Raw genomic sequence first — 25,915 nt, 5'->3', positions numbered from 1 at the left:
CCAGGAGGATATTCTTCTCCATAGTGATCATGAATCAGCTTGATTTGACCCCATTAAGCTGTGCTATCTGCGTCCTGTTAACCTCTGCCTGCCTTGCACGCACTGCTTTAAGAAGGCACGTCGACCTAGTGCGCATGTGAAAATCCTCCTGTTTGTGAAAGTCACTCACAGCAACTTCAACTGGACATTTGTCAGTAAAACAAGTGCTTTAAAATAAAAGGATAAAACTCGAGAGTGTGTGTGCGTGGGGGGGGGGGGCTGGATCATTTTACTTTGACTTATATTAACAATAAATTATGAGCAGAATTCATCCTTTTTGAAATGGACTATGATAAACCATATCGTAGGAAGATGCTTTAAATATTAATTTTACTCCATTATTAAAACTGAACATGCTGATCTTTATTTCCTTTATGTTTATAAAATCTTAGGGTTTTGGCGAAACCAACTGGAAAGTATTGCAGCCATTTAAACCTCAAAAGTTAAATAGCGAAATCCAAACTTTTAAAGATACATTTTATTGAATTTTAGCAAAGAAAGTAAAACAGAACTCTAGATGCATTTAATAAATAAGATAGTTTATATGTGACTTATTTGACGTTCTGAAAATAGCTCCAGGCATTTCTAAGAGCTTCTAAAAGGGATTTCTAAAACCCTTCACCATTGTACTTCATACTCTGATTTTACAAACTGAAAAACAGAACCCAGGTATCCCCGTTCAGAGCCCTGTTTTTATGCCTGGGAGGTTTCTCAATACAAGCCATTGCTCACTTTAACTGTAGTCATCTGGGGGTTTATGGCAGAAGTTGGAGATTCTTGCCCAAGTTATCTGGTACTTCTTTTTATATTTGTTTAAACATACATGTGTAAAAGAACAGAAGGTGCAAACTAAGAAGAAATCTACTGCCAAATATGTTTCTATGTCCTATACATAATAGTTCATAGGGTATTCCTAATTGTATCCCATTGAGGTAAATATCTAAAGAGTCAATGGGATGCCCGAGACATCATTTGTATTATGGATACAAATAGAGCTTCTACCACACCAGCACGTTCAAGCAACATTATGAATAAAAATAAAGAATTTAATATCCCAACATGAAGGTCACAAAATTGTTATTTGGCCAAATGCAAAGCAAAAGGAAATTTTGCAGGGCTGAGATTTTCCAGCAAAACTGTTACCTCCCGTGGCCCTGAGATCTAGGGCTTTTGCATGGCTAACATGCTGCAGATCGATAGGAAAAAACAGTCACTATGGAGATTCCATGTCTCACCAAAAACTTTTTCCAAGTTTCTTCTTCTTTCCTCCCTATTCCCCTGTACTTCTTGAGAAGGCTTTTGTTAAGTAGGCTACATTGGCAAAATTACTATTACATGTATGCACTAAATACACTTTAAATGGTTTTTGAGTTGAATAAATAAGGTTATTCTGAAATCTATCTTGCTCACTTATAGTAACTAAGGAGAAATGTGACAACGTCAAAGAATCTGGGCAGAACATGAGCAAGCTTTAGGCTATGAATGGGATGTGATGGGATGGGATGTCTTCTGCCCAGTCTAGTGGTTGGGCCCCACTGGCCCTTGAGTCTGCACAGAGTAGATGACTAGTGCTGTCAGCAGCTGTTCTAGGCATCGGGAATACAGCTGTGAACAAGGCAGACAGGAACCTCTGCCTTCATGGCAAAATATATAATATTAGGTAGTAAAAGGTGCTATAAAGGAAATGAAACCATGTGGGAGCAAAGTGAAGAACTTGCTGTTTGTGTGAGTACATATATATAATGTACACACATTATATATGTGTTCATTGCAAATTATTACTCCACATAAGTATAAGAGGTATTATACGGAGCAATGTAGGTACTTGAAAACCCTGGTGGCGTAGTGGTTAAGTGCTACGGCTGCTAACCAAAGGGTCGGCAGTTTGAATCTGCCAGGCGCTCCTTGGAAACTCTATGGGGGCAGTTCCACTCTGTCCTATAGGGTCGCTATGAGTCGGAATCGAATCGATGGGCACTGGGTTGGGTATGTAGGTACTCACTACATAAAGGTTACATTGGTATCATATATCTCCATCATTTTCGGTTACAGTGCTTATGGAGCCCTGGTGGCATGGTGGTTAAAGCTTGGCTCCTAACCAAAAGGTCGGCAGTTCGAATCCACCAGCCACTCCTTGGAAACCCTATGCGGCAGTTCTACTCAGTCATACAGGGTCACTATGAGTTGGAATTGACTAGATGGCAATGGGTTTGGTTTTTGGATAGTGCTCGTCTGGAATGTTGTGAAAGCAAACTTTTTTTGAAGAGGATTAATTTATTTTATGGATTCATTAATAAAATGTTCTTTGTGTGAAAGAACATGATAGGATCCTTTTGGCATTGGAATTGCACTAATACACCATAAGAAATAATAATTTTATTTCCATGCCTCTTAGAACATTTTTGCATAGTTTTCAGTCCCTGTTATGTCAATATAGAAAAACCAGCAAACTGTGCTCCTCTTTACATTTGCTGTGATTGTTTCAGAAATTCAAAGCCTTCTGGAATTTCACTGCAGTATAAGAAAAGGGCTACACTCAACATGGCCATTTGGGATACAGATCCATGTGATAAGGAAAACACCGGGGGAGGAATGGATGAAGCACAGCCCCTGCAGAAGCACCCTGCGAGCCCTCGTGGTGGAAGATCCTGCAAGTCACAAACCTTTACCTTGCCGGTCCTACAGTGCGAGTAGACAGGGTAGTAGAGACAGGACTTGAAGCCTAAACGAAGAATCTCCTTCAGAAAAAATTTGGTGTAGTGCCGGAAAATGGGGTTCAGGGCAAAGTGATATAAGTGCCCATGTTCCTCGCGCTGGTGGTGACCAAAGTAGATGAAATCTTCAATATTATAATGGGACCTTATGTACTCAATATCCTAAAAAAGATGGAGGGGGATATTGAAGAATGTTTTAAACAAATTGTATGTATTTTATAATAAATCTCTTTCAAAAATTACTTTAAGTACAATAGTAAGAAATGCGTTCTCTCCTGGTATTTACCACCTCGTTTTTCACCGTTAATTTTTTTAAAAATTAAAAATTACATTTTCTGAAAGTTACTTGCTCTGATGGCTTGTCTTTGGAGGGCAGCTAAACATCTTTTGAACTTGTCCCTTAAGCCGCGGCTTAAGGAGCCTTAAGTTCTTCCTATTGACCAGGTGGGAAGACAGTATTTCTTTCCCGCTGTCAGGCGGGTGAGCATCAGTGCATCAACGCACTGACCCAGCATGTGTAACACTCACAATGGGACCACCAAACCCAGGCTGAAACCGTGGCACCCCACCCCCAGACCAGTGCAGCACCCACGGCCCTGCCTGCCTGTCGCAGCACCTGACATGCCCCTGGACCCGCACCAGGCACAAGGTCATACCCCTAGACCAGTGCAGCACCCTAGGCTGTGCTCCCAGGCTGGCACCTTACTAGCTGGCTGGCCCAGCACCTCTGACACCCCCACCCAAGCCTGACATGACAACCACACACAGCCTCCCCCAGCACTAGAAGCACCTGAACCCAGAGAGGTGAGGATGAAGTAGTGCAGGCCAAGGCACTTAAGGAAGCTGTCCTGGTTATAAGTTCAGCTAGGACAGAGGATCCTGTGAATCCTTGAAAGAGACGAGGAGCAAGAAGAGCAATCTAAAGAAAAGGAGAAGAAGCTAACCTCCTGATCTATTAGAGAATAAATAAATAAATCTTAATGTCCTATAGACAAAAACATATGAAGAGACAGGAAAGGATGACACAAATGAATGAAACGAGGGGTCAGAAATAGTCCCTGAGAAAGAACAAATAATGGAGTTACTCAACAAAGGTTTCAAAACATTAACACTAGCAATGCTCAAAGAAACATAGGGAAACACAGAAAAAGACCTAAAGGAAATCAGGAAAACAATACCACAAAAATTCAGTAAAGAGAGAGAAATCTAAAAAGGGAAAACAGCAGTACACAATACTGGGGAAGCCAGCAGAACTTGTCCAAGGCAAGGTTATGGAAGCTCCATAAGCACATCCAGACTCCCAGAGGGACCAAATTCCTGGGCTGAGGGCTGTGGGGACCATGGTCTAGGGGAACATCTAGCTCAACTGGCATAATATAGTTTATAAAGAAAATGTTCTCCATTGTACTTTGGTGAGTAGTGTCTGGGGTCTTAAAAGCCTGTGAGCAGCCATCTAAGATACTCCACTGGTCTCACCCATTTCAGAGCAAGGAAGAATGAAGAAAACTAAAAACATAAGGGAAAGATTAGTCCAAACAACTAGTAAACCTCAACTACCACTGTCTCTAGCAGACTGAGTCCAGTACAGCTAAATGGTGCCCGGCTACCACCACAGACTGGGATCGCAATAGAGGGTCCTGGACACAGGTGGAGAAAAATGTAGAATAAAATTCTAACTCACAAAAAAAGGCCAGACTTACTGGCCTGACAGAGGCTGGAGAAACTCCAAGAGTATGGCCTCTGGATACCCTTTTAGCCCAGTAATGTAGTCACACCTGAGGTTCACCCTTTAGCCAAAGATTAGACAGGCCCATAAAACAAAACGAGACTACAGGGGCACACCAGCCCAGGGGCAAGGACTAGAAGGCAGGAGAGGACAGGAAAGCTGGTAATAGGAAACCCAACTTCGAGAAGGAAGAGCGTTGACATGTCATGGAGTTGTTAACCAATGTCATAAAACAATATGTGTATTAACTGTTTAATGAGAAGCTAGCTTGTTCTGTAAACCTTCACCTAAAGTACAATTAAAAAAAATTAGAAATACTAAAGCTTTAATGTAAAACAACAAAATGAAGAAAACCATGGAAGGCACAGGAATGGAAGTGAAATGACAGAAGGGAGGATGAGCAAACTCAAACACAGGGTCTTTGAGTTGCTCAGTCTGAAAGCAAACAGAAAAAAGAATGAAGAAAAACAAATCCTAAGGGATATGTGGAAACCCTGGTGGTGTAGTGGTTAAGTGCTACAGCTGCTAACCAAAGGGTCGGCAGTTCGAATCCACCAGGCGCTCCTTGGAACCTCTGTGGGGCAGTTCTACCCTGTCCTACAGGGTTGCTATGAGTTGGAGTCGACTCAACAGCACTGGATTTTTGGTTTTTAAGGGATATGTGGGACACTATTAAGAGGAATAATTTACACATTATGGGAGTTCCAGAAGAAGAGAGGGAGATAGGCCCAGAAAGAGTCTTTGAACAAATAATAGCACAAAACTTCCCAAACATCATGACAAATGGGAGTTTTCCCATCCAAGAAGCACAATGAACTCTATACAGGATAAAGTCTAAAAGAAACTCACTGAGACACATTATAATCAAACTGTTGAGAACAAAGGACAAAGGGAAAATTTTTGAGAGCAGCATGAGAAAAGAGATAAGTCACATACAAGGGGCCTCCAATAAGATTAACTGCCCACTTCTCTACATAAACCATGCAAACAAGAATGCAATGGGACAACATACTTAAAGTGCTGAAAGAAAAGAATCATTAGCCAAGGATAATATAGCCAGCAAAATCATCATTCAAAAACAAGGGTGACATTCCCAGATAAACAAAAATTAAGGACATTTGTTACCACCAGACCAGCCCTTCAAGAAATACTGAAGGGAGTCTTCCAGAAAGAAAAGTAACAACACTTAACGGCCACCTGAATTGATACATATGGGGGTGAGGGAGAAGGTGGGAGGGACCCCATTAAAAGGAAATCACTGACAAGATAAAAATCAGACATAAGATACTTTCGGTTGGTAAATACAAAGGGCATGTACTTCATGCTTTACAATGACAAAATTATAGGGAAGGACAAAGAAAAGGAGGGAATAGGCACTAAATATATATATCATCAAAATAAATTTAAACTTAGATTACAGGGAAACCAAGATAGAAAGAATGCGATTGATGACAACATCAAAATAAAAGGGAGGATGATTAACATAGATATAGAATTTACGTATGTTAAGGAAGCTAAGGAAACCCTAGTGGCATAGTGGTTAAATGCTACAGCCACTAACCAAAAGGTCGGCAGTTGGAATCCACCAGGCTCTCCTTGGAAACTCTGTGGGGCAGTTCTACTCTGTCCTATAGGGTCACTATGAACGGAAGTTAAGGCAGTTTTAAAATGTAACAGGATGTTTTAAATGTAAGATATTAAATGTAACCCTCATGGTATCCACAAAGAAAGTAAAGAAACCTATTCATCAAAATAAAGAAGGGAAACAGAAAGACTCAGCAAACACAAAAACAACAACAATAACAACAGGAAAAGAAAACCTATATTTAAAAAGAACTCACCAAAGAAGGTAAAGAGGAACAAAGAAGCCATTAATCTCACAAAAACTTAACAACAAAAAGACAAATAACCCAATTTAAAAAATGAGCAAAGGACATGAGCAGACACTTCACCAAAGAGGATATTCAAGTGGCCAACAAACACATGAAAAGATGCTCATTGTCATTTGAGAGATGCAAATCAAAACTACAATGAGATACCACCTCACCCCTGCTGAAATGGTATTAATCAAAAAAACAAAACAAATGTTGAGGAGAATGCAGGGAGACTGGGAACACTTATCTTACACTGCTGGTGGGAACGTAAAACAGCAACAGCTTTTGTGGAAAACAGTATAGTCATTCCTCAAAAATGTAAAAATAGGTATGACCCAGCAATTCTGCATCTAGATATATACCCTAGGGATCTAAAACTAATGACACGAACAGACATATGTACTCCGATGTCCACTGCAGTAATATTCACAACAGCAAAAAGGTGGAAACAACCCAAATGCTCTTCAACAGATGGATAAACAAAATGTGGTACACGCATATAACGGCTACTACTTAGCCTTAAAGAAAAATGAAGCCCTGGTCCATGCTACAACATGGATGACTCTCAAAGACATTATGCTGAGCAAAATAAGTCAATCATAAAAGAACAGTTATTATATGGTCTCACTTATGAAATAACAAGAATAGGTCATTATATAGAGACCAGTGGTTACTAGTGGTTACCAGGGGAGGGGCAGGAGAGAGGGAAAGAAGAAATCACTCACTGGGAAGTAGTGAATTTTTGTCTATGATGACGGGAAAATTGGCAGCTAAGGGCAATGGTGACACAACCAGACTAACACAACTGTTACTATTAAGCTGTACACAAGGAGGGGAAAAAAAAGGTGAAAATGCAAATAAAGCATTTTATGTAATTTCACAACCACAACAGCAGCCCCCCCGCCCCAACAAAAAAAAATGGTGTGCCTGTTGATACTGCTTAGGTACAACTAAATACTTCATGAGATTAGTTTTCTTGGTTCAAAGGTTCAGGGTCATGGCTTTGCGGGTCTATTACATTAATTAGCCCAATGTTGTTTTTAGAGTCTCTGTTCTACATTCTAGTTTAGTGAGCAGTGCCTGGGGTCTTAAAAGCTAGCAAGCAGTCACCCAAGGTACAACAATTGGTCTCTAGTCACCTGGAACAGCAGAGGAAGAATGAGACCCAGGAATCCGAGAAGGAAATGGACTCATGCTTAGTTGCCTCCATAAACTACTGACCTCCATTGCCGTGAGCCCAGAAGAAATGAATGGTGCCGGCTACTATCACTGAGCATTTTGATCAAGTACCCAACAGATAGATCCTGATCAAAAGGAAGAAAAGCATGGAACAGAATTTAAAACTAATATGGAAAACAGACTTTCTGGATCCACTGAGGCTGGGGGAACCCCTGAATCTAATGCCTGGAAATAATCTTTAAACCTTGAACCAAAAGTATCCCATAAAGTCATTGTTAAACTAAACAACAGTTCAGCCCAATTAATAAAGGATGTTTGCCTTGAGCACAGAGCTCTGATAAAGAATTAACCATATGAGTTTAAAGTGACAGCAATTAACCTAATGCACAGGTGAGAACCGTAGGAAACAGAGAGCCTGAATGAATGATGATGAAACAATACGGGGGTTAAAGACAGTGAGGATGGTGACACAATGTGAAGTGTGTAACCAATGTTATTGAACTGTGCATGTAGAAATTGTGATTGGATGTATGTTTGCTTGTGTATATTGCCACCAAAAATAAATAAGACACCCACTGAAATAAAAAATAAATTAAATATCCATTTCACAGTTTACCATTTCATTTCTTATCACTGCAATGCCAACTATTTGTTCTGCAACTTCGGCTACAAATGCCTGCATTGGTGTTCCTTCCTGAAAAAGATAAGCACACGTTTTAAGACTCTTAAAAACATCACTGCTGATGTTTTTATAAACAGTCAGTAATGGATTTTAACCATGATCACGTCATGATAATGACAGTTAGAGCCAACGTCTATCAAACACTTACTATGGGGCAGGTTTTAAGTGTTCTCCCTGTGTTCATTTAATCCTCACACCAACCCTATGAGGTAAGAACTATTATTATTATCTCTATTTCATAAATAAGAAAGCAGGCTTGTGAGGCTGAGTAATTTGCCTAAGATATTCAAGTGGTAAGGGATAGGTCTATGATTCAAACCCTAGTCCTTTGACTATATTGGTGGTTGTCAAATGATGGGGTCTCAGGACCCCTTTATACCAAATAATATATTTTAATGAATAATATATTTTATTTTAGTGAAAAACTAACTCTAATTAAAAAAAATATCTAGAGAGAGGAGTGGAACTGTCTTATTTTTTGCAATTCTTTTCAATGTCTGGCTTTATAGAAAAAACCAAATCTGCTTCTGCATTCAATCTGTTGCAATATGTTGTTTTGGTTGAAATATATGAATAAAATCTGTCTTCCCAAAGATGTGGTTGGAAAAGAGAAAGAATTTAAATAATTTTTTTCAGATAATTACGGATATTCTTCTTTGATACTCTACCAAAACTCAGCAGGTAGTAGTGTTTTAAAAATTAGTTGCAGTGTGAAATCCAAAACTGTATCAATGAACACTATGCACTTTATTATATTCAAATCCATTGGTCTATCTTGCATCTTGAATGGATCTTTTTACCTATGCATGCTTTTGTAACATCATTGTTCATCTGGAAAATATTGGATCAGTGAGTTATTAAGGCTTTCCAAACGCTGACCTATTTCATTATACAATATCAAAGAACATATTCATTAATATCACCATCAGTCAAGTCATCGAGGTCATGATGACAAAACCAGTTTTCCAAAATTCTAACTTTTTTTCTTGAAAGCTTGGATTTTTATCATAGGGAACAGATGTTTTCTTGGAGTGACAGGTCACTCCATACCTTTTTAAGAATATGCCAACTACCCAAGTTGAACAGTCAGCCACATTTTGCATGTTACTTTAAGTAAAAATGGTGTTCCACGAAAAAAGTGGCTAGTTCAGCACACAACTCAAAAAATCGCAGTTTTTTTTTTTTTTTTTTTTGAGACAACCAACATACTTCAGTGTGTGGCAGAAGTGCTTTATGCATACTTTTTATTTTCTTACACAGAATATTAAAAATACATGTACTCAAGGGTTGAGATGTAATGAAGTTAACAATTTTCACTGCCTTATCAAGGAAATATATTCTTCATGGAAATTGGATTTTTCTTTTTTTTTTAATGGAAACTGTTATGGCGATAATGTAGATTCACAGGCAGTTGTAAGAAATAATACAGAAGATCCCTTGTTTACTTTGCCCAGTTTCTCCTAGTGGTGACATTTTGCAAAATCACAACAACCAAGATATTAGCACTGATACAATCCACAGATACTAGATTTCTTTAGCTTTACTTATACCCATTTGTGTACGTATATTAAGTTCTACATAATTTTATCACACGTGTAGGTTCATGTATCCACTACCATGGTCATGACACTGAACAGTCCCAACACTGCAAGGATCCCGTGTTGCCCTGTTAGACATCCACCTCCCTCTCGCTCTTCCCCTCCCCTTCTTTAACCCCTGGCAATGACTAATTTGTTCTCCATTTCTAAAATTTTGTCATTTCAAAAATGTCATACAAATGGAATCACGCAGTATGTAACTTTTGGGGACTGAATTTTTTTCACTGAGTTTAATTCTCTGAAGATTTACCTAAGTTGTTGTGTATACCACTAGTTCATTCCTTTGTATTGCCACAGAGTATTCCATGGTATGGATATGCCACAGTTTTTTTAACCATTCACCTGTGGAAAGACATCTGGACTGATTCCAGTTTTATGAACATTTGTGTACACGTTTTCAATTCTCTGGGATAGGTGCCAAGGAGTGCAGTTTTGAGTCATATGGTATTTGTATATTTAGTTTTCAAAAAAGAGCCAAAAGGTTTTCCAGAGTGACTGTACCATTCTATATTCCCACCAGCAACATGTGAGTGACTCCATATCTCTGCATCCCTGCCAGCATTTGATGGTGTCACTTTTTATTTTAGCCATTCTGATAGGTGAGCAGTGATACTTCATTGTGGGTTTTCTTTCTTTTTTGTTATTGTGGAGTGCATGGTGGTAACCGATGTGATGACTAGTGGGAGGTTTGGTACCTCTGCCTTGATACACACTGAGGCTCCAGAAGGTTCAGCCACCATTGCTTTTGAACCATCAGTGCAAATATCAATGCAGTGAAAAGGAAAATCATTGCTTATTATTATTGCAAAAGTATTTTTTTATCTCATACACCCTTTGAAAATTCATGTCGTGGAGATCCCCAGGGATCATTAGACCATACTCTGAGACCCAAGGCTCTACATAAGACTGCTCGAGAGGACAGGAGAGAAGGAGTAAAAAGTGAAGGAAAAAGAAGATAAAGGCAAATCAAAACAATAAGCACGTGCTGGCAGTTTTGTTTTGATTTGATGACTTTATAAATACGATTAAAATTTGTGTATGTGCCACTATGTTTAGGTATTTGGTGACTCACTCCTGATGACTTAAAAATTAACTAAAAGATTTATTCAAAAAAGCCAAAAACTGGGAACTACCCAAACACTCATTAGTAGTAGAATGAAGAAATGAATTTAAATTGTGGTATAGTCATGCAGTGAGATACTTTACACCACAACATGGATGACTCGCACAAACAAAAGAAGCCTGATATAAGAGTATGCATAATGCATAATTCATTTATATGAAGTTCAAAAACTAATCCATGATCTTAGTATTCGAGGTGGTGTTAACCAAAGGAGAGAGACAAAATGGGAGCACAAAGGGGGCTTCTGGCAGACTGGTATTAGTTTGTTTCTTGAAATAGGTGCGGGTTACATGGTGTATTCAAAATATGAAAATTCATCAAACTCTTTACTGGTTATACTTCAATAAATTTTTTTCAAAATAAAATTTAGCAAAGAAGTAATGAAGCATTTTTCTAACTACATGTACTGTTTTGTGTCTGGGTATATTAACTGGCATGGTCCTTAAGAAAGCAGTGTTAACAAAAGGGTCACAGCTAGCCAGCCTTTTGCCATGGCACATGCATTGCTATACTTGAAAGGGAACCCAACATTTGCCATACAGTATCTTTCCCTACCCATCTCATCCTGGTGGGCTCAGCCTGCTCACCAAGAGGATCTAGCCAGACTCACCATCCAGTGGGGTCAGAATGGGCTCTCCCATTCTGGGGTAGGCACCAGATGCTAGGGACTCCTGAGCTACACTTCCCTATACACCATCATATTTGTCTACCAAGGACTAAGATTTATCTTGTTTTGTAACACCTGTCTGAGTCAAGCCCAGATCTTCCAACCCCATGATAGGCATTTAGGATATATGATCAGCCCCCTTGGGGCACCACCAGTAAGGAGGATAGCCTCATTCCTTAAGCCCCAGTTTCTTTGTTTTTCTCTTTTTCGTCCCATCTTCTAACCCCACCTCCACCATGCCCCACCATGTGATTCTATAATTTAAGTCTGAAGGAGCTTTGTGGGTGAACCTACCCAGGTCGCATGGTCCCATATCGTGAGAAAAGGACACCTGTTTTGTCCCGGCAAGTACTTACAGGGTCTCTGCAAGCTGTATTATATTGGTTTAAATCATCCAGTATGCTTTTACTCAGCATGAGGGTACTGATGAGATTTTCAACACCAGGAGTATCCGAGACAGTGGCCAATCTAATATTAATGGATCTGAGAAAGGAGAAAAAAAAAAAACAAAACTATTTTTTTAGGTTAAAGTATAAAATATGTATTCTCCCCAAAACAGAGAATTGTAACATATTATATTTATATAAAATAATATCAAGTAGAGTACTTTCACATAACATTGGGATTTGATTATTAAAGTGACTGATGTATTCTAGAAAGCCAGGAAAAAACTCCAAAAAAAAGTGTAAAGAATAAAGCAAAAATCACTGATAATGCCATTGACCAGACACAACACAAAGTTACATTTTGGGTACATTTAATTTAAAATGTTCAGCACCATGCTTCATTTCATATTTATTTCATACATAGAGTCAAATTCTCCCCATTTTAAAAATATGTTGGGAATGTAGAAATTACATTGAACCAGGGTTGGCTCATGACTGGTGGCCTGTGCCGTCACTCAGAAGGGCCTCACACTTGGAGTTGAATGCTCTGAGGTCACTGTCTTGAACTTCTTAATGATTTGATCTTTGGTTCTGTGTGTTTAAAAGAAATCCAGTAAGACAATGGAGCATGCACTGGACACCTGGAGCTTTGGCTCACATGTGGTCCCACTTCTTGATGTCTCTCCATGATGGGTTCTTGGACACCTGTTCCCCAACCCCCGGTGCCCTGGGTCCCAATGGCTGCTATGCTGTGGCAGGTGGCATTGATCAGGGAGGCCCACATTTCACCACTCTCCACCCTCAGTAGGGTCTTGGGCACAGGCATGGGAAGGATCAGGGCAGGCGCATGTCCCATGGAGTCTCTGGGTAGAGCCAGACAATGGCACTCCCCACCCTGAGCAGGCAATGCCACGGCACCTCAGCAGGGACCTCTCGTCTATGCCCACCCAGGTGCCAAGTGCAGAGGCTGCAAACCCTTGGAGAAGCCCATTTGTGAAGAATCCCACTTCCATGGGGTGAAGTGGTAGGCCCATGGAAAGGGCTGATTGACTTCCTCACCCCGAGCCAGGGCCCTGCATGCAGCTAGCCTGCACTAAACTCTTTCTAGTCATTGGGGTATTATTACTAAATGTTGTTGTTAGTTGCTGTCAAGTTGGCTCAGGCTCATGGCAACCTTCTGAATAACAGAACAAAACACTGCCTGGTTCTGCATCATCCTCACAGTCTTTGGTAGGTTTGAGCCCATTATTGCAGGTGCCTTGTCGGTCCATCTCAGGGACGGTTTCCCTTAATTTCACTGTTCCTTTACTTTACCAAACATGACGTTCTTTTCCAGTGATTGGTCTTTCCCAATGACTTGTCCAAAGTAAGCAAGACAAAGCCTCCCCATCCTCACTTCTAAGGAACATCCTGGTTGTTCGTTCTTCTGGAAGTCCATGGTATAGTCAATATTCTTAGCAAACACCACATCATTTCTTCCATGTTCTTCCTTTTTCATTGTCCATCTTTCCATATATATAATGTGACTGAAATACCATGGCTTAGGTCAGGTGCACCTTAGTTGTCAAAATGACATCTTTGCTTTTTAACACTTAAAAAAGCCTTTTGCAGCAGATTTTCCCAATACAGTACGTCGTTTGATTTCTCAGTTGCTCTTTCCATGGCAGTGACTGTCGATTCAAGTAGAATAACATCCTTGACAACTTCAATTTCTTTGCTATTTATCACGATGTTGTTAAATTGGTCCAGTTTTGAGAATGTTAGCTTTCTTTATGTTCAGGTGTAATCCGTATTAAAGGCTGTAGTCTTTGAATTGCTGAGGTCTGAAATTGATCAAATGTGCAATCAAGATTCATTCATAATTACTGGTGATTGGATGCTGGAGACTATATTGTAGAATTCTGCAAGACCAATGACTTATTCACCAGAAATACTTTTTTTCAACAACACAAACAACAAATATGTACGAGTACCTTGCCAGATGGATTACACAGGAATCAAATTGATTACATTTGTGGAAAGAGAAAATGGAGATGCTCAACATTACCAGTCAAGACAAAGCCAGGAGATGACTGTGGAACAGACCATCAATTACTCATATGCAAGTTTAAACCGAAGCTGAAGAAAATCAAAGCAATTCTACCAGTGCCAAAGGATGACCTTGAATACAACCCATCTGAATATAGAGACTTTCTCAAGAACAGATCTGATGTACTAAAACTAATGACCGAAAACCAGAAGAGTGTTGGGATGACAGCGAGGACATCATGCATGATGAAAGTAGAAGGTCATTAAAAAGCCAGGAAAGAAAGAATAGGCCAAAATGGATGTGAGAAGAGACTCTGAAACTTGCTCCTAAGCACAGAGTAGCTAAAGCAAACAGAATAAATGATGAAGTAAAAGAGCTGAACAGGAGATTTCAAAGGGCAGATCAAATATAAAGTATTATAATGAAATGTGCAAAGACCTGGAGTTAAAAAACCAAAATGGAGGAACATGACTGGCATTTCTCAAGCTGAAAGAAGTGAAAACTCAGGCCTTAAGTTGCAATACTGAAGGATTCTATGGGCAAAAAATTGAAAGATGCAGGAAGCACCAAAAGAAGATGGAAGGAATATACAGAGTCACTGTACCAAAAAGAACTGGCCAATGTTCAACTCTTTCAGGAGGCAGCATATGACCAAGAATCACTGGCACTGAAGGGAGAAGTTCGAGCTGCACTGAAGGTGCCGCTTGGCAAAAAGCAAGATGGAACTGATGAAACACCAACTGAGATGCTTCAACAAACAGGTGCATTGCTGGAAGACTTACTCTTCTATATCAAGGAATTTAGAAGACAGCTATGTGCCCAATTGATCGGAAGAGATTCATATTCATGCCCATTCCAAAGAAAGGTGATGAAATGGAATGCAGAAATTATCAGACAATACCATTAATATCACATGCTAGCAAAATTTTACTGAAGATAATTCTGTAGCCATACATCAACAAGGAACTGCTAGCAGTTCAAGCCGAATTCAGAGGAGGATGTAGAATAAGGAATATTATTGCTGATATTCAATGGATGGATAGATGGATCTTGGCTGAATGCAGAGAACACCAGAAAGATATTTACCTGTGTTTTATTGTCTATGCAGAGGCATTCAATTGTGTTAATTATAACAAACTGTGGGTAACACTGCAGTCTGGATCTGGCTTTTCTAGAGGAACAAAACCAGTGAGACATACACAGATATATAGAGACAATTACTTCAAGGAAATGGCTTACACAGTCATGGGGGCTGGCAAGTGCTAAATCTGTAGATCAGGCGGCCGGCTGGAGACTTCTGCAGGCTTATGTCCCAAGAACCAGAGATCAGGTAACGAGAAGAGTGCAGGGTTGGGAGACAGCAAACATTGTCAGAACATCCATTTATATACTAGAGGCAAGGCACACCCCCAAGGAAACTCCCCTTTCAACTGATCAACTGATCACATTAGATCCCATCACTTGGAAAGTGATTACAATACCTTATGGAAGAGCACCCAGTCCAGTATCTGTCAAACCACTGGGAATCACAGCCTAATCAAGTCGATGGATTGCATTAACCATCACAGTGCACCCACTGTCAACTTGGCACCTATACATGTCTCCTTAAACTATGATCCTTAAATTGTAATCTCCAAATACAATTACAAATTCATACTTGCACCTAACATAATACAACTAACATGCATAAAAGTGAAAACGCACTAGCCCCTTTTACATCTTGTATTTTATAATAAGTAATGAGATGAGGAACCATGTGAGACAGTTCTACCCTGTCCTATAAACTCTCTATGAGTTGGAATAGACTTCACGGCAACGTTTTTTTGTAATGAGATAAGGGAGGAAAGAAAACAAAGATATTTGCTATACACACACACACACACACAAATGTATAACAAAAGAAGAAAGAAACACTCATAATAATTATAGTCCTTGTTTCTGCAACTGCTCACGTGGTTGTAGTTAATATTTAGTACTATCTTCTTCCACCATCCATTCCATATTCCTTTTGCCCTCAGCAACCACTTCCCCTGGTTGTGCACTGCCTGGTGAGGTGACCAAAACCTTCATTCCTGAAGGGCCTGGGCCACAGGTAGTCCTGCCTGAATTGGATTTTTGTAGTTTTTCATTGACTTTAATCACAGGACATGGTAGAATTAGAGATATCCTAAGGAACCTCCTGTATTTCAGACATATTCTTCTTTACCTCCATTATGTGATAATAGTGTGGTTTCCTTTTGGTAACCAGGATAAATCACACCAGCCAATATGGCAACTGCTTTCTTTGCCTGTTGATTCACAGGCATAAGGAGCCCAAAATGATCAGGTGGCATTCTTAACTTCCAGTCAAACTTAGTCAATGTTGTGTGTCCTGGTAGGAGCATTTCTCCTTTTGGAACTAAGAGCTCTATGCCAGCAGAGCATTGGGTCACAAGGACAGGAAGCAAAAATTTTGCAAGAGAGTCACTAGTGTTATTAGTGAGTGATGCCACTCCTACTTCTACCACTCGATTCCCAGAGCCATGAATCCTAACTATGGGAAACAGTACCCACACATTGGATGCTGATTTAGAGCATATACAGCCTCCTGGAGAACACAGTCCCAGCCCTGTAAGGTATTGCCACCTAGCTGGTGCTGTAACTGGGATTTTAAAAGGTCATTCCATCATTCTATCAAGCCAGCTGCTTCAAGATAATGGGGAAAGAACATGGTAAGACCAGTGAATTCCATGACCACGGGCCCTTTGCTACCCTTCTTTTTCTGTGAACTGAGTCCCTTGATCTGAGACAATGCTATGTGGGATACAATGGCAGTGGGTAAGGCATCCTGTAAATACATGCATTGTAGTTTTGGCAGAAGCATTGCATGCCAACAAGGCAAATTTTTGTCCAGAGTAAGTGTCTTTTCTAGTAAGAACCAAACACTGCCCTTTCCGTGTTGGAACTGATCCAACATAATGATCTGCCACCATGTTGCTGGCTGATCACCCCAAGGAATGGTGCTATATCAGGGACTCAGTGTTGGTCTCTGCTGCTGGCAGATTAGGCACTCAGGAGTGACTGCAGCCAAGTCAGCCTTGGTAAGTGGACGTCCGTGTTGTTGAGCCCATGCATAACCTCTATCCCAGCCACCAGGGCACTTTGTTCATAAGCCCAATGGGCAATGACAGGAGTGACTGGGGAAAGAGGCTAATTACTATCCACAGAACATGTCAACCTATCTACTTGGTTATTAAAATTCTCCTCTCCTGAGGTCACCCTTTGGTGAGCATTCATATGACACATAAATATCTTAATTTCTTTGACCAATTTGGAGAGAGGTCTATCTATATACCTCTTCCACATACATCCTTGTCACCAATTTTCCAATCATGTTCCTTCCAAGTCCCTGACCATCCACCCAAACCATTGGCCACAGCCCATGAACCAGTATACAATTGCACACCTCGCCATTTCTCCTTCCAAGCAAAGTGAATAATCAGGGGCACTGCTCAAAGAGTCAGTGTCCAGCAATCCCCGGAAAAGTCTGATCATTTTCTTTTCCCCAATGAACAATCATTCTCATAAAAGGCTATAGTTCCCTTTGAGGAAGACTGGGAGAAAGATTAACAATACACATTTTTGGCAGTATAATGAAGTCTTTCCTCAAGGACCCAGGCCACTCCTTCATTCAAGAGGTTGTGGGCCTGTAAAGTGGCTCAAGACTGGGAATTAATTGAGGGGCCATAACTCTCTATTTTGGCAATTTATGTTAAGACAACTAGTCACTTGACCTAGAACTCTTCCACTTATACAGACCAAGTAAATATTTAATAGGCTTCACATCATTTTCACTCCTATTCCATTCCCCATTGCCAACAAGTCGATTCTGATTCATAGCAACCCTACAGGACAGAGAAGAACTGCCCCATAGGGTTTCCAAGGACCTGGTAGATTCAAACTGCCAACCTTTTGGTTAACAGCCAAACTCGTAACCACTACACCACCAGGGTTTCTAATTTCACTACTACAGACACCATAATAATTAGCCAACATCATAAGTCTACACAAATATGATGATACTGCTTTGACTCTGCTGTCTACTATGGTAGCCACACCCTTTCCATCATGGAACCAGTCCAATGTAATTACCGTGCCCTCATGTTGCTGGCTAAGCTCCCCAAGGAATGGTGCTATATAGTGGGCTCAGTGTTGGTCTCTGCTGCTGGCAGACTGGGCATTCAACAGTGACTGTAGACAAGTTGGCCTTGGTGAGTGGACTTATTATTATATAATAATAATTATCCCCCAGGGGTCTGTCAGTTCGTTGTACTGGGGGGGCTTACATGTTGCTGTGATGCTGGAAGCTATGCTACCAGTATTTAGACCAGCAGGGTCACCCATGGAGGACAGGTTTCAGCTGAGCTTCCAGACTAAGACAGGCTAGGAAAAAAGACCCGGCAGTCTACTTCTGAAAAGAATTAGCTAGTGAAAACTTTATGAATAACAGTGGAACATTGTCTGATATTTTGCCGGGAGATGAGCCCCCAGGTTGGAAGGCACTCAAAACACGGCTGGGGGAGAGCTGCCTCCTCAAAGTAGAGTTGACCTTAATGACGTGGATGGAGTAAAGCTTTCAGGACCTTCATTTGCTGATATGGAATGACTCAAAATGAGAAGAAACAGCTGCAAACATCCATTAATAATCAGAACATAGAATGTACAAAGTATGAATATAGGAAAATTGGATATCACCAAAAATGAAACGGAATGCATGAACATCGATATCGTAGGCATTAGTGAGCTGAAATGGACTGATATCAGCCATTTTGAATTGGACAATCATATAGTCTACTATGCTGGGAATGACAACTCAAAGAGGAATGGTGTTGCATTCATCATCAAAAAGAACATTTCACGATCTATCCTGAAGTACAATGCTGTCAGTGATAGGGTAATATCCATATGCCTATTTATAAGGAAGACCAGTTAATATGACTATAATTCAAATTTATGCACCAACCATTAAGGCTAAAGATGAAGAAATTGAAGATTTTTATCAGCTGCTGCAGTCTGAAATTGATCGAACATGCAATCAGGATGCATTAATAATTACTGGTGATTGGACTGCAAAAGGTGGAAACAAAGAAGACGGGTTGGTAGTTGGAAAATATGGATGGCCTTGGTGATAGAAACAATGCTGGAGATCGAATGATGGAATTTTGCAAGTCCAACCACTTCATTGCAAATACCTTTTTTCACCAACAGAAATGGTGACTTGACTATATACATGGACCTCGCAAGATGGAACACACAGGAATCAAATTGACTACATCTGTGGAAAGAGACAATGGAAAAGCTCTATATCATCAGTCAGAACAAGGTCAGGGACCGACTGTGGAACAGACCATCAATTGCTCTTACGGAATTTCAAGCTGAAACTGAAGAAAATCAGAGCAAGTCCATGACAGCCAAAATATGACCTTGAGTAAATCCCATCTGAATTTAGAGATCATCTCAAGAATAGATTTGACGCGTTGAACACTAATGACTGAAGACCAGACGAGTTTTGGAATGACATCAAGGACATCATACATGAAAAGAGCAAGAGGTCATTGAAAAGACAGGAAAGAAAGAAAAGACCAAGATGAATGTCAGAAGAGACTCTGAAACTTGCTCTTGAATGTTTAAGCAGCTAAAGCAAAAGGAAGAAATGATGAAGTAAAAGAACTGAATAGAAGATTTCAAAGGGTAGCTTGAGAAGACAAAGTAAAGTATTATAATTATATGTGCAAAAAGCTGGAGATAGAAAACCAAAAGGGAAGAACACACTTGGCATTTCTCAAGCTGAAAGAACTGAAGAAAAAATTCAAGCCTCAAGTTGCAATAGTGAAGGATTCTGTGGGGACATACTAAATGACACAGGAAGTATTAAAAGAAGATGGAAGGAATACACAGAGTCATCATACCAAAAAGAATTAGTTGATGTTCAACCATTTCAAGAAGTAGCATATGATCAGGAACCAACAGTACTGAAGGAAGAATTCCAAGCTGCACTGAAGGCACTGGTGAAAAACAAGGCTCCAGGAATTGATGGAATATCAATTGAGATATTTCAACAAATGGATGCAGCGTTGGAAGTGCTCACTTGTCTATGCCAAGAAATATAAGACAGCTTACTGGCCAAGCCACTGGAAGAGATCCATATTTATGCCTATCCCCAAGAAAGGTGATCCAACCGAATGTAGAAATTATTGAACAATATCATTAATATCACATGCAAGCAAAGTTTTGCTGAAGATAATTCAAAAGTGGCTGCAGCAGTATATCAACAGGAATCTGCCAGAAATTCAGGCTAGATTCAGAAGAGGGCCTGGAACAAGGGATATCATTGCTGATGTCAGATGAATCCCGGCTGAAAGTAGAGAATACAGGAAGGATGTTTACCTGTGTTATTGACTATGCAAAAGCATTCAACTGTGTGGATCACAACAAATTATGGATAACATTGCGAAGAATGGAAATTCCAGAACACTTAATTATGCTCATGAGGAATCTGTACACAGATCAAGAAGCAGGGGATACTGTGTGGTTTAAAGTCAGGAAAGGTGTGTATCAGGGTTGTATCATTTCACCATACCTATTTAATTGGTATGCTGAGCAAATAATCTGAGAAGATGAACTACATGAAGAAGAACAGGGCATCAGGATTGGAGGAAGACTCAGTAACAATCTGCTTTATGCAGAAGGCACAGCCTTGCTTGCTGAAAGTGAAGAGGACTTGAAGCACTTACTAATGAAGATCAAAGACCACAGCCTGCAGCATGGATTACACCTCAACATAAAAAAAACAAAAATCCTGACAGCTGGACCAATGAGCAACATCATGATAAACAGAGAAAAGATTGAAGTTGTTGAGGATTTCATTTTATTTGGATCCACAATCAACAGCCATGGAAGCAGCAGTCAGGAAATCAAAAGATGCATTGCATTGGGCAAATCTGCTGCAAAGGACCTCTTTAAAGTGTTGAAAAGCAAAGATGTCACCTTGAAGACTTAGGTGCGCCTGACCCAAGCCATGGTATTTTCAATCGCATCATACGCATGTGAAAACTAGACACTGAATAAGGAAGACCGAAGAAGAATTGACACCCTTGAATTGTGGTGTTGGTGAAAAATACTGAATATACCAGGGACTTCCAAAAGAAAGAAAAAATCTGTCTTGGAAGAAGTACAACCAGAATGCTCCTTAGAAGCAAAGATGGAGAGATTGCGTCTTACAAACATTGGACATGTCGTCAGGAGGGATCAATCCCTGGAAAAGGACATCATGCTTGATAAAGTACAGGGTCAGTGGAAAAGAGAAATACCCTCAAAGAGGTAGACTGACACAGTGGCTGCAACAATGGGCTTAAGCATAACAACGACTGTGTTTTGTTCTGTTGTGGCACAGGGTCACTATAAGTAGGATCCGAGTCGATGGCACCTAACAACAATTATTATAATTATATATATACACACACACACACACACACACACATATATATATAATTATTATGGTGTCCTTTGGAAATTAAGTGCCACTGCTTGGCTGCTGCCACTCTGGGATCCAATCACCCCCATTTTAATTAGGTTCTGCAATTCAATGGGTAGTTCTCACTGTAATATCTGGCCTACATAGAAGAGCAATCATATTGGTCTTCAAGGATACTAGGGCTCCCTTCACAAATTTATTCCTCACAGTTGTGATGAAGCGTGTCCTTTGGCCACTCCCTGCATGGGTGAGTGGGTCTGACATAATAAAAAATAAATTTTTTTTTTTTTTTTTTACATAATAAGAGAACTGTAAAATTCCAATGTCCCTCACTAAGCCATTGGATACTGTCTTCTACAGTATGCCAAGGCAGTGCTGGCATTTCAGCTTCATTTAGTGTAGGTCACCTCTTAGTTCATGCTTCTGTCAACCAACCAAATAAACTATTAGATCCTTTTCTAACCCCTCAAGCTGATATATTTAACGAAGAACCTATGCTTAGTGGGCCAATATCAATAAACTCAGACTGATTCAACCTTATGTTTCTGGCCCCATTATCCCATACCCTTAATAGATATTCCCATACATACTCCCCAAATTTCTGTTTGTATATATTAGAAAAATCAAGCAGTTCTTTTGGAGCATAGTATACCTCTTCATGGGTCATATTTTGTACTTTCCCCTCTTGGGGCTCGCTGGGACTTGAGTCTAATTATAGGTCTAGAAGCAAAAATAGGTGTTGAGGGTGGGTCATGGGGACATTTAGCAATGTCTTGAAAGGCATCTGCTTTAGGCACTGTCCTGGGCAATGCCTCAGGCAAGGACTTCTCAGACACAGCTGGGTTAATCTCATCAGATGGGGGTGAAAGGGATGATTTTACTGGCAAAGATGACTGTCATGGATTGAGTTGTGTCCTCCCCAAAGTATATGTCAACTTGGCTAGGCCATGATTCCCAATACTATGTGATTGTCCACCATTTTGTCATCTGATGTGATTATCCTATGTGTTGTAAATCCTACCTCTATGATGTTAATGAGGTAAGATTAGAGGCAGTTATGTTAATGGGGTAGGACTCCATCTACAAGATTAGGCTGTATCTTAAGCCAATCTCTTCTGAGATATAAAAGAGAGAAGTAAGCAGAGACACAGGGGCACCTCATATCACCAAGAAAGTAGTGCCAGGAGAAGAACACATCCTTTGGACCCGGGGTCCCTGTGCTGAGAGTTTCCTAGTCCAGGGTAAGATTGATGATAAGGGCCTTCCTCCAGAACTGACAGAGAAAGAAAGCCTTCCCCTGGAGCTGATGCATAAATTTGGACTCCTAGCCTCCTAGACTGTGAAAGAATAAACTTCTGTTTGTTGAAGCTATCCACTTGGGGTATTTCTGTTATAGCAGAGCTAGGTGACTAAGACAATGATTCAGCAGACAAAGCTGTATTAATTGCTTCAGATGGAGGTGGAAGGGCTAGTTGTACTAGCAAGGGTGATTCAACAAAATTTACGGGCTCCATGTCCCCAGCTGGAGCCCTGGTGGTGCAGTGGTTAAGAGCTACCGCTGCTAACCAAAAGTACAGCAGTTTGAATCTACCAGCCACTCCTTAGAAATCCTATGGGGTGGTTCTGTCCTAGAGAGTCACTATGACAGAAGTGACAAAATGGCAATCAGATGTCCCCAGCTACATCCATGTCTACCCATATGCCCCTATCCTGAGTTTCAGCATCCCATTTCTTCCCAATCAATGCCTCCACTTTAATCTCAGACACCTTTCAAGGATGGGAATTCAATTGGAGTTGTAATTCTGCCACTCTTAGGACAAGACCCCTGATTTGGTTTTCAGCAATCTCAGCTCTTGTACTATAGGACATTAGGCTTTCTTTCAGGGCACAAATAGCAACTTTCAGGTCCTTTATGTGGTGCTCAAACTGGAACTTTGAAGCCCTGAGCTCATCCTTTTCTTTCTCCACTTTGTTTGGTCAAAGAAAATAGGCCCAATTATCCCAGCTTCATTATACTTGGCAGTTTGATAAAAATGTTGAAAGGTATTAATACACAATCACCCAGAGCCTTGCCTCTCACTAGTATTTAATTAAGAATATCCAATGGTGATGATATTTTACATATCTCTTTTGCCATGTCATGCCATGGATTAACAGTGCCCTCTTTCCTACTGGAAATGGAGCCATTAGTGCCTTTAAAATGTAGACAGACTTGCGAACCAATTCAGAAAACTCATACTTAAGATTTTGTTCCTCTAGAGCCACTCTTGGTACCAAAATGTCTTAGTCTCAGTTCTCTAAAGGAGCAAAACCAGTGAGACATATATAAATAGAGAGAAATTTACTTCAAGGAAATGGTTCATGCAATTGTGGGGGCTGGCAAGTGCCAAAGCCAAGGGTGAGATGTTAGGCTGGAGAGCTCTGCTCGCTCACAAGGCTGTGGGGGCTGATGAATCCAAAATCTGCAGGTTAGTCAGCAGGCTGGAGACTTCTGGAGGCTTATGTCCCAAGAACCCAAGGTCAGGCAGCAAGAAGAGTTCAGGGTTGAGAAAGAGCAAGCATTGCCAGAACATTGTTTATATGCTGGAGGCAGGCCACATCCCAAAGGAAACGCCCCCTTTGAACTGATTGGCTTTCACATCAGATCACATCATGCAAAGTGATATTATAATATATTATTATAACATTCTATTATAACATTCTATTCTATTCTTCTATTCTAGTCTATTCTTCTATTGTAGTCTATTATTCTATTCTATTCTTTTCTTTTATGGAAGAGCACCCAGTCCAGTATCTGCCAAATCACTGAGAATCATGGCCCAGCCAAGTTGACACATAACACTAACCAACACAAGTGTAAAGAATGGGAATTCCAGAACACTTAATTGTGCTAATGTAGAATCTATATACGGATTGCGGCAGTTGCTCAAACAGAACAAAGGGATACTGAGTGCTTTAAAATCAGAATAGGTGTGTGGCACAAACCACTGGATAAGTTGACAAAGGAAAAACAGGAGAGGATGCAAATAACCCAAATAAGAATTGAAATGGTGGACATTACAGCAGACCCAAGAATTAAAAAGGATCATAACAAAGTACTATGAAAAACTATACTTCAACAAATTTGAAAACCTAGAGGAAATGGACAAATTTCTAGAAACACACTGCCTACCCAAACTAACCCAAAATGATGCTGAAAATCTGAACAGACCCATAACAAGAGAAAAGACTGAAAGGTAATTGAAAAAAACTCCCAACGAAAAAAAGCCCTGGCCCAGATGACTTCACTGAAGAATTCTACCAAACATTCAGAGAAGAGCTTATACCAGTAGTACTCAAACTATTTCAGAACATAGAAAAGGAAGGGATACTTCTGAATTCATTCTATGAAGCCAGCATAACCCCGATACCAAAATCAGACAAAGACGCTACAGAAGAAAATTAGAGACCAATCTCTCTCATGAATATAGATGCAAAATTCTCAACAAAATTCTAGTCAATAGAATTCAGCATCATATCAAAAAAATAATACACCATGACCAAGTGAGATTCATACCAGGTATGCATGGATCGTTCAACATCAGAAAATCAATCAATGTAATCCACCACATAAATAAAATTATCACATAATCATCTCAATTGACACAGAAAAGGTATTTGACAAAGTCCAACACCGATTCCTGATAAAAACTCTCAATAAAAGAAGTATAGAAGAGCATTCCCCAACATAATAAAGGGCACCTATACAAAACCAACAGTCAACATCATTCTTAATGGAGACAGGCTGAAAACATTCCCTTTGAGAACAGGAACAAGACAAGGATGCCCTTTATCACCACTCCTATTTAACATTGTGCTGGAAGTCCTAGCTAGACCAGTAAGACAAGAAAAAGGAATAAAAGGCATTCAAATTGGTAAGGAAGAAGTAAAACTGTCCCTATTTGTGGATGATATGATAATATACATAGAAAACCCAAGACTCCATGAGAAAATTACTGGAAACTAATAGATTCAGCAGAGTAGCAGGATACAAGATAGATATATGAAAATCAGTTGGATTCCTATACATCAATAAAGAGAACAATGAAAAGGAAATCAGAAAAATGATACCATTTATAAAAGCCGCTAAAAAAATAAAATACTGAGGGATAAATCTAACCAGGGATATAAAAGACCTATACAAAGAAAACTACAAAACACTACTGCCAGAAACCAGAAGAGATCTACATGAATGGAAAAACATACTATGCTTGTGGATAGGCAGACTCAACATTGTGAAAATGACAATTCTACCCACAGCAATCTACAAATACAATGCAATCCCAATCCAAATACCAACGACATTCTTTAAAGAGATGGAAAAACTAATCATTAACTTTATATGG

The 25,915-nt window shown here is 40.0% G+C and overlaps 1 protein-coding gene across 3 annotated transcripts in view; it reads right to left on the bottom strand.

Annotated features, from left to right (window-relative positions):
• The window catches only part of CFAP61 (cilia and flagella associated protein 61), a 419,682-nt gene that overhangs the window by 234,936 nt on the left and 158,831 nt on the right, over positions 1-25,915 (bottom strand). For all 3 annotated transcript variants that reach the window (XM_049868785.1, XM_049868786.1, XM_049868787.1), the window contains 3 exons: positions 11,959-12,085; positions 8,149-8,226; positions 2,709-2,915 (listed from right to left, as the gene is read on the bottom strand). In XM_049868785.1, coding sequence (XP_049724742.1) covers positions 2,709-2,915; positions 8,149-8,226; positions 11,959-12,085 — 412 coding nt within the window. The remainder of the gene's footprint in view (positions 1-2,708; positions 2,916-8,148; positions 8,227-11,958; positions 12,086-25,915) is intronic.

The sequence above is a fragment of the Elephas maximus genome, chromosome 25 (genome assembly GCF_024166365.1).
Source record: "Elephas maximus indicus isolate mEleMax1 chromosome 25, mEleMax1 primary haplotype, whole genome shotgun sequence".
Classification (NCBI taxonomy): Eukaryota; Metazoa; Chordata; class Mammalia; order Proboscidea; family Elephantidae; genus Elephas; species Elephas maximus.
The sequence above is the reverse complement of the archived record's forward strand: the minus strand, read 5'-3'. Positions and strand labels throughout refer to the sequence as shown.